Raw genomic sequence first — 17,393 nt, forward strand, 5'->3', positions numbered from 1 at the left:
ATTCCTTTAATTTGGGCTAGCCTGAGCTACTTGTAGCTTCTGGAACAGCCATCTTTTACCCCACTCTGTGTCAGAACTAATACCTGGTGGTAATAGATATGCCTCTTAAAAGCTATTAACTGCTGTCTTTTGGTAGATAATAAGTAAAAACCTTCTAAGAAGCTGTTAATTTAGCAGAACACTAGCTTCCACCAATCCAAGAGCTAAGAATGTTATAAACAGCATCTCCGGCCTATAGACAGGCTTTCCCCATTGTGGGCATCTCTCTGGTATATCTACCAATATATTTACAACTTGCCTTGATCTATGACTTTCTTCTTTATGCAAAACCATAAAATCCCAAGTAACTGCTTCCACGTTGGAAAATGGGGTTTGGGATAACCAAAATCTGTCACTCACAACGGCTCCAGAATAAGCTATCTCTTACTTTAAGACAAGAGCTGTGGTTTCAATGTCCACACTGCCAACCATGGCTGAGTACCATGAGGCGTAGAGGCTGTGTCTGCAATAAGCAGGCACCGGCAGCTTTTCTTGTCATTATTCCCTACCATATGCATTATAAATAATCTAGCAGTTACTTAAAGCACACAGGATAAAGTGGACAGGTACAATATAAAAAGTTCATCTTATATAAGGGACTTGAGAGCCCAGGGATGTAGCGTCCATCAGAGAACCTTGGTTAGATACTTATTTAAACTGGTACCTTATTTAGATACTTAGGGGTGACAATGTATGTTTTTATTTTTTAAATAAAGTCAAGCTTTCTTAGACTTATTTTAGAATTACTCATTTTATGTGTACGGTGTTTTGCCTGAGTGTGTCTGTGTATCCTGCGCATGCCCAGCGCCCACAGAGGCCAGAAGAGATCATCAGCTCCCCTAGAACTGGAGTTACAGACGGTTGTTAGGCTCGACATGGGTCTTAAGATACCAAACCTGGGTCCTTTGGAAGATCAACAAGTGCTCTTAACCACTGAGCTATCGCTCTAGACCTGGCTTATATATTACGTATGTAACTGTAGATAGTTATTTTGTTTAGATAGGTTCTTAATGGCTGCTTTGGCTGGCCTGGAACTCACTGTGTATACCAGCCAAGCTTCAAATCCAGAGAGCCATCTGCCTCTGCCTGCATCACACCTAACCCTGACCCCAAACATGCACACACAACCCTGTCTGTCTGTCTGTCTGTCTATCTGTTTGTCTGTTTGTCTGTCTATCTATCTATCTATCTATCCTATCTATCTATCTATCTATCCATCTGTCTGTCTGTCTGTCTATCTGTCTATCTATCTATCTATCTATCTGTCATCTATCATCTATGTTCAGTGTACCACTTTAAATTGCTTTTCAAATTTTTTTAGCCCAAAACAAAAATATGGGTCAAAACAAACAAGAACAACGGCTAGTTGCTGTCCTGGTCATTCTCAGTTTAAGAAGCTGTTGTGAGCCTGTAACACTTTTCTTCGGGGTCCCCTTAACATGCAGACTTGGTTCTGTGGGTGTGGGGTGGCACTGAGGCTCTGGGTGTTTAATAATAATGCCAAAGCTGCTGGCCTGCCAGCTGCACCCCCCACAGTGAGGCTTCATTTAATCTTGTTCAGCTGCTGACAACTCCTCTCCACATCACCAGGTCCTGGACACCCGCCACCTCCCAGTGTCTGGTGCTAACAGCCTTCAGCCAGAGTCTGTGTCAGCGACAGAAGACAGCCAGAGCCAAACATGCCAAAGCCCAGACTCTGGCACCTCAGAGTTCCACAAAGGGAATTGCAGCTGAGGATTTTGCCAGTACTGAGTTCACCAGCACCCAGCTAAGCCGAGAGTAAACTATTCATCTACCACTCTGGTTAGCAAAGTTGGGGTGCAGCTAGTTTCTCCTTCCCCAGAGCAAGCTTTTCTCTGCACTTGGGCAAGTGTTTTGGTTCTGCCCATTGGAGAAGGAAGCAGTTTCTAACCAGTGAGATCAGGACTGGGAGGAACAGAAATCCTGGTCTTTCCAGGCCACATGATGACTCCTACCCTGGTAGAACATGAGGCCTCCACGTCCCCTGGGGTTTCTGAACCCAGTTCCTTACTTTTGGGGTCTCACAGGGCCTAGATTGTGGAGCACCATCCTCCTCTGCAACCTCCGATGAGCTTGGGATCCTTGGAGTGGGGACCATATGCCACAGAATCCTTATCCCAAGACCAGCTGTTCTGAAGCCTCACAGTAAGGACCACGAGGTGATGGAAACCACTTAGCTCCCCTCATTCTACCACCGAGGGGAGCCTAGACAGCACTTCAGATCTTCCCGGGGTCACAGAGCAGAAGACTCCTGGCTCAGAATCCTTGGAGGCAGAGTTGGGCAGAAGTCTTGGGCCTTAGTCCCAGGGATCATAGCAGCTTTGGGAAGGGCCTTGCAGAATAACCCTGAGGGAATAAAGGCTGTCTCAGAGAGGAAGAAATGCACATAGGGAGGCTCATGGCTCAGAGAGTCTGGCATGAAGGCTACCCGCTCTGACAGAAGTGCAGAGGCAAGCTCACACTGACCTCTGGTAAATGCTAGCCCCGAGAATTCTGTCCTCTGTGCAGTGCATACCTGAGGGGCCTCTCTGAGAGGCCTGGCTTATGTTCAGGTGGGGTCAAGGCAAATCTGGTTCTGGAATCACTCCAGACCTGCCAAACCAGTATGCCTGATGCTGGTACTTCCCCTAAGGGAAGTCTCTTTTATGGACTGAGAAATCAGCCTCTGCCCACTAAGTCAGAGAGGACTAGGGACACTTGGCTTTTGTGGGACATCATTCAGGCAACGCCTACCTAGTCTTTAATCTGGTGAGGAGGTGCCTGACCCTTGAGAAGTATATCCCCACAGAAGTGAGCAGTCCTTGAATGTTGGGGTACCCTGTGTGAAACTGTGCCTCTGTCCTTTCTCACCTACCCGAGGCATTCTTTGATTGGCTTAAACAAAAAAATCTGATGAACAATTAGCTGGGCAGGAAGCAGAATTGGGACTTTTGGGGTCAGGGGTGGGCAGAGAAAGGAGCTCTGGGAAAAAGGAAAGCCCTGTCATGTCACCAGGAGACATGGGAGGAGACTGGCTTGGTCACAGGCTTGGAAGATCTAGCTATCCATGTGGCTGGATGGAGGTAGGCGGCCGGGTTAATTTAGACGAGCTAGTTGAAAGTTTGCCCAACTAAGGTCTAAGGCTTTGAAATATTAAAATGGTCTCTGTGTGATTATTTGGGGGAAATCTGGTTAAGGAATAATTGCTGCTGTATTGATTTCCAACATTAATTAGTATATACAGAACACAGTCATCTTTTTAATCTACTCCCGAGGCTGAGGGAAGACATGGTACCTGTCTCCAGTAGAGCTTCACTTCCCAGTAAACTGGCCTGGCCTGGCTTTCTCCAGCTTCTTGCGTCTCTCTGGGGGGATCTCCTGCAGGCTGATACCATGGTTGCTGGCCCTGCAGGGAGAAAACTTCAGCTTCAGGGAAGAGAAATAGGGGTGAGGGAGGTCAGGGCTTGGGGTGCTGCAGCTTGGCATAAGAACTAGGCTTGGTGTGGGAGGCGGGAAGAAAAGATGAAGGCATAAAGGGCCCGTTGGATGGCGCCATGAAGGCGCCAGCATCTGGCTTTCACAGCCGGTTTGAGACAACCACTCACCCTGGTTGCAGATCCGGTGGTTTGGGAATGGGCTTGTTGAAGCCGACTCTGCCCACAAGCCAGTACGTGTCCTCAACACCTTTGCCCTGGAGAAACACAAAAGAGGGGAGATTTAGGCAGAACAGAGTGAGGGATGGAGAAGCTTAGGTCTAGGTGAAACTGGGAAACTCTACATCTACATAGGCCTCCACAAAGCGGCAGAGTATCGTCCAGACTCACCTTCAGCTCTGTGCGGCCTCGGCACTCCATCTGGAAGCCCTGGTCCAGCGCGCGAAGAATCCCAACAGTGCTCATGTTTACGTGAATGCGGTAAGCTGCGGCGGTGAGGGGACATTAGGACCTCAGGAGTCACCATCCTGGGTTATCCCCACCCCCCCCCCGCCCAGCCCCTCCCACCTCCCTCAGCTCTCCTTGTCTGGATACTCACGCAGCCCAGTGGACTCCATCCGTGAGGCAGTGTTGACCGTGTCCCCAAACAGGCAATACCGAGGCATGGTGAGGCCCACCACACCGGCCACGCACGGGCCTGTGGAGATAAGCTGGGTCAGAAGACAGGCGGAGATGGGTTGAAGCTGGCAATGCTCAGTAACTAGGCTAAACGAAGGGCCTCCCAAGACCCGGCTATTACCCAATGCTCTCCACCAGCTCCCCCAATAACAAACACTCTTAACCACACCCCACCCCAGCTAAGACTGTGTCTCCTATAGCTGAAGTCTTGGGAAGTGGGGAGGGCTGAGTAGTTTAGTTACCCGAATGCAAACCAATGCGGATGCGCACTGGTACCTCCGGCATATGGCGCATGCGGAAGGAGCCGACTGCACTGAGGATATCCAGCGACATGTTGGCGATCTCGGCAGCATGCCGCTGTCCGTTCCTCTGTGGCAGCCCGGAAGCCACCATATAGGCATCTCCAATTGTTTCCACCTGGGGGAAGGGATTGGTTCCGTTCACTTCTGAGTACCCCTCCCCCAGTACTCAGAACAGTGACAGGTCTAAATGGGAGGCTGGAAGTTGGAAGTTGCATTTGGGCCTGAAGGAAGAGATTAGAGGCAGGAGGGCTAAGGGAAACTAGGCTGGTGTTCTAGGCAGGTGGAACTGCTTTATTTAAATGGAAAGACAGAGTGGGGAGTGCTGGCACAGGCCTATAACCTCAGGGCTCAGGAAGCAGAGGCAGGAGGATTGCTACAAATCTGAGGCCAACCTGGTCTACACAGCAAGTTCTAAGCCACCCAGGTATACATAGAAAACAACAAAACTGAAAGGCAGGAGGTCTTATCTCCCGCACACTCCACCTTATAGACATCATGGGAACCGATGATGGCATCAAAGAGTGTATAGAGGTCATTAAGCAGGTCTACCACCTCAATGGGCTCACTCATGGCCGAAATGGTGGTAAAGCCCACAATGTCGCTGAAATAGAGTGTCACCTCTTCAAAGTACTCAGGCTCCACAGGCGTCCCCATTTTCAGGGCCTCAGCCACAGATCTAGGAATGGCGCACAGTGGGGTCACCTGGAGGCTGCCCCAGTCTGGCCACCCGCTCCCCACACCCCTCTCACTTAGGCACCCACGGAGGGAGCATCTGTGTGAGCAGCCTGTCTGTCTTCTGCTTCTCCTGCTCTAACTCCTCCGTGCGTTCCCGGATCAGATCCTCCAGGTTACTAGAGTATTGCTCCAGCATCCGAAGCATGGAGTCGATGATGTTCATCTTCCGGCCCTTGTTGATGCTCTTGAACTAGGAGAGGGGAGAGTGTAGGCTTAATGTCACTGTGCATCGTATAAAGATTAGCCCTGGCCTGGAGAGATAGCTCAGTGGTTAGAGCACTGACCGCTCGTCCAAAGGTCCTGAGTTCAAATTCCAGCAACCACATGGTGGCTTACAACCATCTGTAATGATATCTGATGCCCTCTTCTGGTGTGTCTGAAGACAGCGACAGTATACTCATATGTAATAAATAAATCTCTAAAAATGTATTTAAAAAACCCTTGTTCTAAGAATCCCCCATCTCAATGCTGTGTAAACGTTGCTCCCCAATTCCAATTATTCCCTAATTGGTCAGCAAAGAAGTAATGACCGAGCAGAGGAGAGAATAAGGCTGGACTTGCTCCCAGCCGGGGCTGTGGAAGGGGGAGAGAAGAGGTGTGTATTCCAGATGGAGGAAAAGTCTAGAAGCTACAGTGAAAACACGCCCAGAGCAGAGAGAGCCAGACTCAGTACCAAAATGCAAATATCTCAGGGAGTTTGGCCGGGAGATAGCTGGATTAGAGGCTTAAAGTAGATTAATGCTGCTCAGTTGTTGTGCCTTAAAGCTGTCAGATAAATCTAATAGCCCTGTCTCAATTATTTGGGAGCCAGTTGTGTTAAGAGAAAAACCGCAACACTTTTTAAAATGACACTAACAAGGAAGCTAGGAAAAAAAGAGAAACTGCCTAAGGCTTTGGCTTCCATGGCCCTTTGAGTGTCATTTACTCATGAAGCACCCCCAAACTCCTGGCCACTGACTATATTTTCAGACATTACTAGGAGAGTGAGAGTTCCCAGAGGTGGTTGCCCTGAGTTGGAGCTGACAAGGGACTAACTCAGCTAAGAGTCTTTACGCATCTGGTTCCCATTCAACGTTATTTGCTTTGTATTAAATATTTCTCCCACTCAGTGTTCCCCCCTCCATCCCAAAGATTTCCACAAATCCTCATTTGCATCCTTAAACCTTCCGTGCCAAATTCCCAGTCCATAGGCTAATCCTTCGGAGAGAGACTAGAAGGTCAAACATCCTGCCAGCCTGCCTGTCGGGAAACAGAATGCCAGCACAAGAATCTGGGACCCCAGGGGCCAGCCCAGTCCTTGCCCAAACCCAGCTTCTGACCAGGTCAAAGGTGAGGTCCATGGAGGGCCGAAGTTCTGGATGCTCTGCCCAGCATTGAGTCATCAGCTGGATGCATTCCATGGGTGCCTGGTCCATTGACACCAAGGGCCGACACAGTGGAGGAGGGCTCCGCAGCCTCTGTATTACTTCTAGAGGCAAGAGGAGACTGTGAGAAGTGGGCATCCCCAAACAAAGCCACCTCTGACCCTACCCTAAATGGGGCATTGAAAGAGGGTCTGATGATTCCAAGCTGGTCTCCAACTTACTACATAGCTGAGGATGACCATGAGGGATGACCCTGAACTTCCGGTTCTACTTCCAAAGCAAGCGCTGGAACCACGGGCTTATAGCACCATGCCCAGAGGACGGGGTGCTGGGAATTGAATTTGGGGCTTTGTGCACACTAAGGAAATATGCCATCAGCTGAGCTGCTTCCCAGCCAGAGAGGGTTCTGCTTTTGTTTGTTTGTTTGTTTGTTTTAATGAACACTTCCAAGCCTTAGGAGATGGCTCAGTCAGCCAGTGCCTGGCGTGTGAACCAGAGGACCTGAGTTTAGATCTTCAGCAGCTACATTTTTAAAAAGCCAGACACAGTGGCATACTCCTAGAAGTTCTGGGAAGGCAGACACAGGCCCTAAAGCTCGATGGCCAATCAATATAGCTAACTGATGAGTTCTGGCTTCAGTGGGAGACTCAGTCTCAAAAAATAGAGAAGAGGATGTTTGAGGAAGACACCTGACCTTTAGCCTTTGACCTTTATTTGCATACACACCTATAAGCACACACTGTCGTCTGCACACATGGACGCATACACACACGAGACACAACTAACTAGACAGATAGATAGATAGATAGATAGATAGATAGATAGATAGATAGATAATAACTGCTTTAGTTCATAGAAGAATGTAGTGTGGGCATCCCTAGGAGTAACCAGAGGGCCCTGAACTCTTGAGTGTCAGTAAGAGATGACATGAATTAATTTTTACTGAACATAAGAAAAGTAAGGCCTGGGATGAGACTCCTCTAGACCACGAGCGATTTGGATTTTAATCCAATCCGACTGTCCTCTAGACCCCTGCTTGTTCCCTTCTGTCTTCTTAGGATCTGTGAGAGTTAGAGAGGAACCTGTCCGTGTGGTGGAAGAACACGGTGGGTCCAGGGTCAGGACAGATCTTAAGATCTGTGCCTGGAAATATCTGCCTCATGCTTGGCTTTTCCCTCTGCTCTCTTCAGACCCCAGCTCTAAGAAAGCCACGTCAAGATTAATAATCATCACTGGCCTTCCCTTTATTAAAGAGCCATGTTGGGTCTAGTCTGGTTGTTTTAACTGCAGGGTGCCACCTTACCCTCAGGCGTTAGCTCCAGCATGGCATAAGGGGTGCTGCGACACACGACCTCCTGCATTATGATGCCCAGGCTAAAGACATCCCCGGCTAGAGTTCCCCGTCGCTCCAGGGCCGGGTCCCGAAGCAGTTCTGGGGCTGTCCATAACTGATCTAAGAACAGGGAAGAGAAGGAAGAGAACGAGAGAGGATGTGGTGCCCCGACAGGCTAGACCCTCACCCTCATTGATACTAATTAACCCCACAACCCTCAAATATCTCAGCACAGAGACTATTTGAGATTCAAAGAAATCAGAGAAAACCCTGCCCTCAGGAAGGCGGTGCCTAGGGAAGACTCCGCCTCCAGAACTCCAACTTAACCAAAGGACCACTTAATCACGGACCCAGAGTTCAGACACTCCCCAGCAGACCCCCGCGACCCAGCCAATCACAGACCTTTTCTGTGGCCATAGATCTGGACTGGGAAGAGTGCGAGGAAGGGGCGGAAGAAAAAGCACTTGCAACTTTGCGGGTGCTAGGGGTTGCTCCAGTGCCTGAGGTGCAGTTGGGGACTCCTACCCTCTGCACTGGGAGGTTCCGCTAACACCTTTTGTGCCTCCAGCAGTCGCCCGTGGCCATGATCTGTCACCTTGAGCACGAACCTCCCGTCCACCACGCAATTCCGTGACTTAAGCCTCCCATGGGCCACACCGCGATGGTGCAAATATCTCATTCCCTAGGAAAGAGTGGAAGGACAGGCAACGTCAGTTCTTCTGACCTCTCCTTCACCAGCATATCTGTATCTCCTACAAACACACACACACACACACACACACACACACACACACACACACACACCTTGATGAGGTCCAGCAGGAGGGAAGACTTGAACATCCAGTCCAGTTTTATGTCTCTCTGGGCCAGGAGGTCATGGAGGGAGCCCCGAGCACAGTGCTCTGAGACCACGGCCAAGATGCCCTCCCCAGGAGTGGCAGGCCTGTCTGCTGTGCCCGCCAGGTAGAGTCCCAGGTAGAGAGCCACATTCTCATGCCGCAGCTCCCGCAGCTGAAAGGCAGAAAGGGACAGGCGGGTTTTTTGCCCTGGGAGCAATGCTGAGAGCACCAATTATCACCCCCGACACTCCCCGCCCCACTTAGTGTCTGTTTGGGGCATCCAAAGTGGGAATGTGGGATTGAATGGGTAGGTGAAGTGGGAGAGGGGCTTTCTTCTTTATGTAGTTCTGTCTTTGACAGTACAGTGTGGTGAGAGGGCCTTGTTCAGTATATGTCGGACTATGAAAGACGAAGCTTACACTGGGGGCTCGGACCCGTTCAGGCTCTGCTTTGTTGAATGACGCTGAAGGTCTGAATTAACTACAAGGCTAAGTGAAGTCATGAGGTGTGATGTAAAGACACCCTGTCGCCACCTGCTTTTTTATTACAGCAATCTTTGATGAAGGGCCAGACAGAACAGTGGTTGCCTTTCTAGCTCTCCCTGGGGCCACACGCTCGGCTAAGGGGCTGCGCTTCCGCTTCCGTTTAAACACCCGGTGCCTAATGGTGGATTTGTCAGTTCCCAAGCCTAGTCACCCGAGTTTGCCCCCAAAGACCCACATTAGCGGAAGGTGAGAACTGACCCCTGCAAGTTGCCCTCTGACCTCCACATGGATACATGCCACGTGCATACACATATGCAGACATGCACACACATATAATTAAATAATCAATAACATTTTTTTTTAATTAAGTGAGTTTCCCCTTCTCTTAGGACGCTTGTGTGGCATGGCCCCGGCTGTGCCGACACTGAATCAGGCAGGAAGTTGGCGGAGACAGTAGACTAGCTTATTCTTCAGCTTTCAACTTGAATGTCCCTCTTCTTCCAGCACCAAGTGTGCTTGGTTTTAGCCTCTTTCCAGGTGGCTAGTGATCACAGCTGTGGGTGACTTAAGTGGGTTCTAGGGAACAAATTCGGGTGACTAGGCTTGTCAGTGGGCACCTTTGTCCACTGGGCCATCTCTGCTAATATTCTTCTTTTTATCATCTCACTGAGCACAAATCTACCAGCCTCCGATACCCCAGACACTGTGCTGGGTGCTGGGAATGTGGCAGTACCTTTCTCTTAACTTTCAGTCCGTGATGGAGGCGGATAAGACACAAGCCAGACAAGTGCGCACACGACTTATACGATAAGTCAACATGTCACTTATCACATAAAAGTGTGATTAAGAACATCAAAGGAAAAAGCTAATATCACGAGAGAGGATGAGGAGGAGTCAGGCCTCTCTAGAGTGGAAGGGAACCTGGGAACTACCTCTGTTACCTGCTGCAAATAGAAGCCAAGAATGGTCAAATGAGTAGCTATGGGTCCAGCTCTCACCTTGGAGAAGGCTGTTTTGGTTGCTGGCCTGATAGTCATATGACGTTCCCCTGGGAATTTCTTCAGCCACACCCAATCCCCCTGCGACAGAAGGTAAAGGAATTCAGTCTTTGAAGCCCCAAGATGCAAGATGCCCCTGGACTCCCACGTTTCTACTACTCTAGTGACCCAGAATCCATCTGTCATGAGACAGAACACAAATGCAAGCAACTCAATGTATGCCCATACATTTCACAGGTATCTGGGTCAGAGCCAGCTGAAGATTCGAACCCTTGATATACCAATCAGCAGTCATGCAAATGAGCTGTCGTCTACACAGCCTTCATCACTGCCCCTTGTCATGAGAGAGCCCTGTAACTAAGGAGTTATCTGGTGTCACTGTGAACTAGCTATGAAAGGAGGCATAATCCTTCTGGGTCCTGGCCTTATTGTCCCCAGAAGCTGCAGGGTCAGTTCATGCTAGATCACGGTGTAGCCACTTGGTTCAGTAATCTGCTGCCATCAAGTAGATGAACAAGGAGCCCTTTGTTCTTACTTTGCCCTGAGCTTTGCAAATCAGGTTAGTAATCCCGCCTGTTACTAAGAGATGCGAACTGGAAGAGAGTCGTGGAGATTTGGTACTGACTCTTAATAAGCATCCGGAAGTAAGTCTGGAGATATTCTTAGTGGTCATTAAAAACCCGAGGGTTGCATTTAGTGCAAGGCCAGAGAGAAGACATAGCGTAGGCAGTGTGTGCGGTCCCATGCAACAAAGAACAACACGCTTAAAATAACAAGCTGTCTCTGAGAACCAGTCGTGATGGTCTCAGGGGACATGGTTAGAACTTTTGCATTTTCTACAAGACCTTGAGTTTGGACACTCCCCCCCCCCCTCTTCACACACACACTGCTCTTGACTAGTTGAGTTCTCTAAACCTCACAATTCTCGGGACCTCTCACTCACTCTGCCACATTCCCACATCCTGGCCCAGTGGTTAGTGCCCTTCTCTGACCTTCCTTTTCTGATGTAGGGCTTGTGTTCCTGGGTCTGGTCAGAACTGAATGACAATGTTGAGGGGGTTGGGTCAGGGACTCATAGTAGAGAAGGGATTGGTCTCACTGGCTATTCCAGACTGCGTGCTGATCTCAGCATACTCCACAACACCTCCAGCCTCCAGCAGAAAGGTTTGCCAGACTGGAGAATCAGGTTAAGATTGCTAAATTCATGATTTTCTCCCCAGATTCTGCCCAGTGTATTCTCTCTGCATGGGGTCTGTGGGATTTGACTTGGCTGTGTGTATCTCTCCCTCACACTCGTGTTTTTTCTCTGGGCTCTGGTCTGAGCATCCTTCCTCTTCTTCCCATCCCGGGATGCATGTCAGCCTAACTGGAGATTAGGCTTACCTCATAGAGGCCAATGTTGGTGCTCTCTTGGGGCTGGCTGGGGACACTTCGAATGTCTGATGTGCTCCTGGTAGCCAGACTGGATCTACTTCCCTGGACCACCTGAAGACAGAGGCCAATGCAAAGAATCAGATTATATTCTGCAGCTGAGGCTGAGTTCTATGGGTGAAAGAAAAGAGGAAAGGGGATCTGCAGGGCACTTAGAAATGGTACCATACTGTACAGTTTATAAAACAAACATTCCGTTTCTAGCTGGACTTTCACACCATCACCCCTATTCCATAGAGGTCCCAGATTCTCAAGGACAAAGCTAGGGAAGATGCTAAATTTCTCACATGGGAACTGCAAGAGGTGAGGCTTTGGGGGGGGCAGTGAGCAGCAGGCTCAGGGAAGGAACCAAACATACAAGGGAAAGTTAGGTGGCTCCTGACCTTTCGAGAGCTGCCTCCGTGGGGGTGGAGGAAAGTAACGTCTTCCACAGTCAGGATGATCTTATTGGGGCCGGAGACCATTTGCATGTGTAGCAGCCTGTCCCTGGTGGGAGGAGGTGGTCATCCCAGAAATTCCACAAGTGGCCAGCAGAGGAGAGAGCAGAGGGATGACATTAGCTCAGGGACATTCACTGGAATATAGCTCCCCCCCCAAACATGCCCGGGGACTGTCAGCCCCTCTCCAAGATGACTTTCCCTTGAGTGAACCTCACCTGCTATCTTTGTGGCCCAGTTTCACTTCCCCTACTCACCTCAAGTAATGAGCCAGGAAGGCTCCAGTCAGTCCTAACCCTATGACCAGGAGGAAGCCAACAAAGACCAGGCCTGGCTCTACCCCTGAAGGAACAAAGAGAGGGACACTCTTGGTCCTGCCATGAAAAGGACCCCTTGAGGTGTTCAAACAGTCATGCCAAATCTAAAGAAATGGGCTCGGTTACAGATTCCTCAAAGGGAAGTCTGGAGATGCTACAAGGGTCCTTAAGGGCCTTGGAAATCTTCAAGAGGGGTCCAGAGCAAGCCATGGACTGAAGGAAGACCTGGAGGAATAACAGGAGTCCCCTCCCTCTCTCGCACAACTTTGTGGATGATGGAGCTGACTGTCCTGCCGGCGCTCCCCTCACCTCCGTTGCAGATCACATCTGGATCGAACCAGCAGGAAGGATCAGGTCCCGGAGCAGGTCCACCTCTAGGGAAGTGCACAGGGGTCCCAGCGGAATGCAGGGAGCCTAAGATAGGATCCAGCAGGTGTGTTTCGAACAGCCTTTCTCCTGCCGCATCTGTGTCCAGCAGCACAAAGGAGGGTTCCTCGGCTCTTCCCAGGACCCCGCAAAAGCCAGAGACTTGTGCTTCCTGGACTTGGCGGGCCACAGATGCACCGGACACCCAGCCGCCACCCACCGCTGCTCTTGCCCTTGTCACGCCCCCAGCCAACAGGAAGACAGCATCATAGATGGTGCCAAAGAGTGGAGAGACCTGTAGAAGAGTAAGGACTCAGAGCCCATAAGCAGGTGAGAATGCACTGGCCTGCCTGTTCCTTCATTGCACCAGGCTAGCTCTAAGGGTTCCTATCTCTAGGTGGGGGCTCCCAGGCTCCCCATCGACTGTTGCTCATAACTCCAGAGTGAATTTCTTCTCGGACTCTCTGTCACCTCGACTCTTTCTCCTTCATCCAGTTTTGTTTTGTTTTTTTTTTTTAATTAGCTTATTTTTTAAATCTTACCAGCTACCACCCATCTAATGGCTTTCCCCATCATCCTTTGGTCCTGTTTCTCTGTTGCTTAATTTACTGAGTCATGGTCTTCCAAAATTGCTAAGGTTGATGAGCTGACCTCAGACTCATTCTGTAGCCTAGGCAGACGTTGGCCTTCCTTCCTTCTTCCTTCTCAGTCTTTTCCACCCTCTCTTTCTGTCTCTTACACACACACACACACACACACACACACACCACTTTCTTTCTCTGGGTCATATAGCCCAGACAGGCTTGGGACTATGACCTTGAACTTCTGATCCTCCTGTTTCTAGTTGGAAACTCTGAAGACAGAGGTCCATCCCCAGCCAGATGCTGTATGTTTGGTTCTTCTGCTTTGTCCATTTAAGTAGCTGGGATTATCAGGTCGAGCTTAATCATCAGTGTTCCCTTTATTCCCATCCCAAACATCCACTAACTACCATTAGCGTCTCTCCTCTCTACCTCAGCTCCCATTCTCTGGGTGACAGACACCAGGGAACACCAGTGACACAGAGGTGTCCGGGACAGCCCGTGTCAGTGAACAAACCTTAGTGCAGAAAGGGCAAGAATGTAAAAGGAGTGTGCTCAGTGAAGGCAGAGGGAATCGAGGGAGCTTTAGATATGAGGAGAGAGAAGAGGTAGAAGGTTCTAGAAGGCGTGATCGTCACCCAGGTCATGAATCAGAATTATCTAAGGGAACGTGGGGTAGGAGAGAGGAAAGAGGGCACGCTTAGGAGTCTGAAGTTCATGGAAGACGTTAAGAGAAAGGGAGACTCAAGTCTTATTAGCCCATGTGGAGAGACCTCCATTTCTACAGAGCAGTGACTGTTCCCACGTCATCCAGAAGACTGAACCAGGCGTATAAACTGTAGAGCATGCCCCATTTCCGAAGCCTGGTGTAGTTTTGATGGAATGGAGCCTGAGTCCGGTGTCAGGGCAGCGTCAGTGAGGAATGAGAGTATGGGTGGATTCTAACCACCAGGAAGTCAAAGTTAATAGGGCTTCATGCCTGGGTTTGTGGGGCACAAGGAGGGGACTCCAGTCTCCAGCATGGTCAGCTGGTTGTGCCCCTCACGACAGCTAATGAAAGCCCCTCTGCTCTGTCCCCTCCTTCTCCCTGACTGACAGGTCCCCCATCCCAACTCACCCTTACTTTATCGATTGTCCCCAAGCTTTCTTCCCCTCTACTCCAAGTATGTTTTTGGAGAAGGCTAGAGGCATTGGTGGGGAACAGTATAGCATGTCTCTATACCCTACCCTACACCCCATCTTAACTACGGCCTTGCCCAACTCTGGCCAAGTACCCTGTCAGTGTGTTATATAAAACCATCTTTTGATTTCTTTTTTTTTTTTTTTTTTTGAGACAAGCCCCTGTTGACCAGAGTTTACTCTGTAGCTCAGGAAGGACCTGAGCTTTCTGTCCTCCTGCCTCAGCCTGTTGTCTGTGGGGGAATTACAAGCCCGCATCACTAGGCCTGGCAAGAGTATGACTTTTGATTGCTAGTTTTCTTCCGGCTGAAATCTAGCTTCCCTTCGACCTCAGTAGCTTCTAGACGCCCTTTGTGGCTGGGATGGGGGATTGGATAGCCTGGATTTGAATCCTGGAAACTCGAGGGATTCTGATTACTACTTGCATGTTGGGAATTATCTTTGGAGCCCCCGTCTCCACCTGGGGATCTTTCTTTCACATCAAGGCCCTCACAAAGATAAGAACACCTCTGGGACCCGTGATCAAAGTCGAGGCCCCAAGGTAATGTCTCTGAGCTAGGAGTGAAGGTCGAAACTGTGCAGTCTGCTTTGAAACGTACTGAAAATGACGTGGCAATTTAGGAGCTAGGTTTAAGAGGTCTAGTTGCTGCCGGGGTCGGGGCGGGGGAGGGGGGCGTAAACGTAATAATGAGAATGTCCTAAACCAAACCAGAGCTTCTACAGCACCCAGGAAACTCTAGATCAGCCGCCTCTATGGTTTACCCCCTATTGGCTCTACCATCTCCTTTCCCATTGGCTTCATCTTCCTCTTCCCGCAGGTTCCATCCTTCTCTGTTCTCCGCTCACTTCCCTGGCTCCCCTCCCTCTTCTCTTTTCTGCAGTCTATCTACCTGCTTCAGGTTGAGGTCAAGAGGCAGCTCTTGGTGTTCTTGGGCCCTGCGCAGGCTGTCCTGCACGCTGCCTCCAGGAGGACAGCGGCGCGTGAGTGTGAGCACCGCGTCGTGAGCCCTGCGGAGCTGGGAGCTGTTGACCAATGCAGCCAGAGCCTCGGGGCCTGGAGACAACGCGTAGTGAAGCGTGTCGAAGGGCAGGAAGACCAGGGAGCCATCAGTCAGACCCAGTTCTTCTGCAGCTTCCAATAGGTAGCGCTGCTCCTGGCCGCCCAGCAGTACCGAGTGCATAACCATGATCACTACTGTGGACACAGAGGCTGGTTCACTGCGCTGCCCGCAGCACCCGCCCACCTCCCCCCTACCCCCCCCCCCCGCACTCTACTGGGGAGCTTACCTCTAACTCTAGGCCCGTCTCGGATCCTCCTAAGGGCCTCCCGGGCTCCAGACAGGTCCGAAGGCACCATGGAGGTCACCAGGGCAACTGGCAAGCCCCGGGCCCTGAGCGCTGTGGACAGGGAGCGTCCTGCCTCCACCCACAGGTCCTGGGGTGCGGTGATTAGGGCCACACGCGCCCAGCGGAATGCTCTAAGGAGGACATAGAGAGCATCTGCAGCGGGGGTCACCGCCGGGGCTGTAGTGCCCGCCGCCCGTGTGCCAGGGCAGCCCCAGGGCACCAGGGCTACTCCGGCTTCTTGGGCCAATAGCTCGGCTGGCCGGCATGCTGCGGGGTTCACCGGACCCACCAGGCCAGAGACTCGAGTTAGCGCGGAGGACACAGCCCCTAGCGAGCCCGGGGTCAGGCAGGGCTCTGGGAGCAGCGCAACCTCGAACCGGGGGCCGCCGTCTAAGGCAAGGTCACGATTCAGGCGGTCGGCGGCCAGACGCGCAGCCAGATCCGGTCGGGCCCGTGCAAAGATGGGGTCGCAAGCCCAGGGGCCCAGCACCCCCACTTTGAACACAGCGGAGAAGGCAGGAGATGGGAGCAGCAGCAGGAGCAGGAGTCCCGGTAGCCCAGGCCCTGGCCAGCACAGGACCCACGAGAGGCTGGGCGGGGACTGCCACGCAGGGACACAGAACCTGGCGCCGGGAAGCCCTCCGGCTGGCAGGAGCCACGCGCTCATTGCCGTCTTCTGTGAACACAGAGCGAACAAGATCAGAGTTAAGACCCTCAGCACTCAAGGGTTAAACTCAAGCCTGAGTCTCAAACTCCACCCAACCCCTAGGGTGTCTTGGCTTCCAGGACCCTAGATGGCGGCCCAGCGCATCGCTCCAAGGTCTCTTTGGCCTAGTCCGCTTGTCCTCAGATTGTTTATTCTCCCTTCCTTATCAGCAGCCTTGGGGGTTCAGTGGGGAATACTCTCACCGTTGCACAGGACAGAAGTTCCTATGTGGCCCATTCATTACTTACCGGAAAGTCCCGGGCTAGGGCTTGGATAAGGGGTCACAGGGTCGATGTCCCTTCGGTCTCCCCTGGCAGCCCAGCCCAGGGCGGGGGTGGGGGTGTGGGAACAGCCCGCTGCAGCCCCTAATCTCTCCAAGCCGATTAGGATCTTTCAATCAAGCAGAAAGGGGAGGGCTGATAGAGGATGGGAACCCGACTGCTCCTCTCTAGAGTGGGTGTGCTCTGCGTTTTAGACAGCCACGGTTGCTTTAAGTAATCATACAGGGAGAGAACTTAATAAAATCTGGTCTGTACCTCACGCTGGGCACGAGTTAAATGTCAGACTTACATGTGAAAATAAAATATGTATCTTTTTCATCTGTCTCTGCCAAAAAAAAAAAAAAATCAGTTAAGAATCATCTGTGAGGGGTTGGGGAGATGGCTAAGTGGTTAGAAGCACTGTCTGCTTTTCCAGAGGTCCTGAGTTCAAATCCCAGTAACCGCATGATGATTCACAACCATCTCTAACTTCAATCCCTGGGGAGCAGACTGGTGGTGCACAGATGTACAGAAATGAGACAGAGTTAATTTTAAAAGACAT

The 17,393-nt window shown here is 50.9% G+C and overlaps 1 protein-coding gene across 1 annotated transcript; it reads right to left on the reverse strand.

Moving 5' to 3' along the window:
* Positions 1 to 3,351: 3,351 nt before the first annotated feature.
* On the reverse strand, positions 3,352 to 16,532 carry GUCY2D (guanylate cyclase 2D, retinal; the record flags this gene model as incomplete). Its single annotated transcript, XM_080924318.1, has 18 exons — positions 3,352 to 3,445; positions 3,645 to 3,730; positions 3,864 to 3,958; positions 4,072 to 4,170; positions 4,394 to 4,568; positions 4,937 to 5,129; positions 5,215 to 5,378; positions 6,508 to 6,656; positions 7,856 to 8,005; positions 8,411 to 8,567; positions 8,690 to 8,896; positions 10,208 to 10,288; positions 11,591 to 11,692; positions 12,022 to 12,124; positions 12,333 to 12,417; positions 12,702 to 13,053; positions 15,409 to 15,713; positions 15,806 to 16,532. The coding sequence occupies 18 exons, from the start codon at positions 16,530 to 16,532 to the stop codon at positions 3,352 to 3,354; spliced, it is 3,324 nt and encodes a 1,107-aa protein (XP_080780444.1).
* Positions 16,533 to 17,393: the final 861 nt, after the last annotated feature.

This window comes from Micromys minutus (assembly GCF_963924665.1).
Source record: "Micromys minutus genome assembly, chromosome: 10".
Classification (NCBI taxonomy): Eukaryota; Metazoa; Chordata; class Mammalia; order Rodentia; family Muridae; genus Micromys; species Micromys minutus.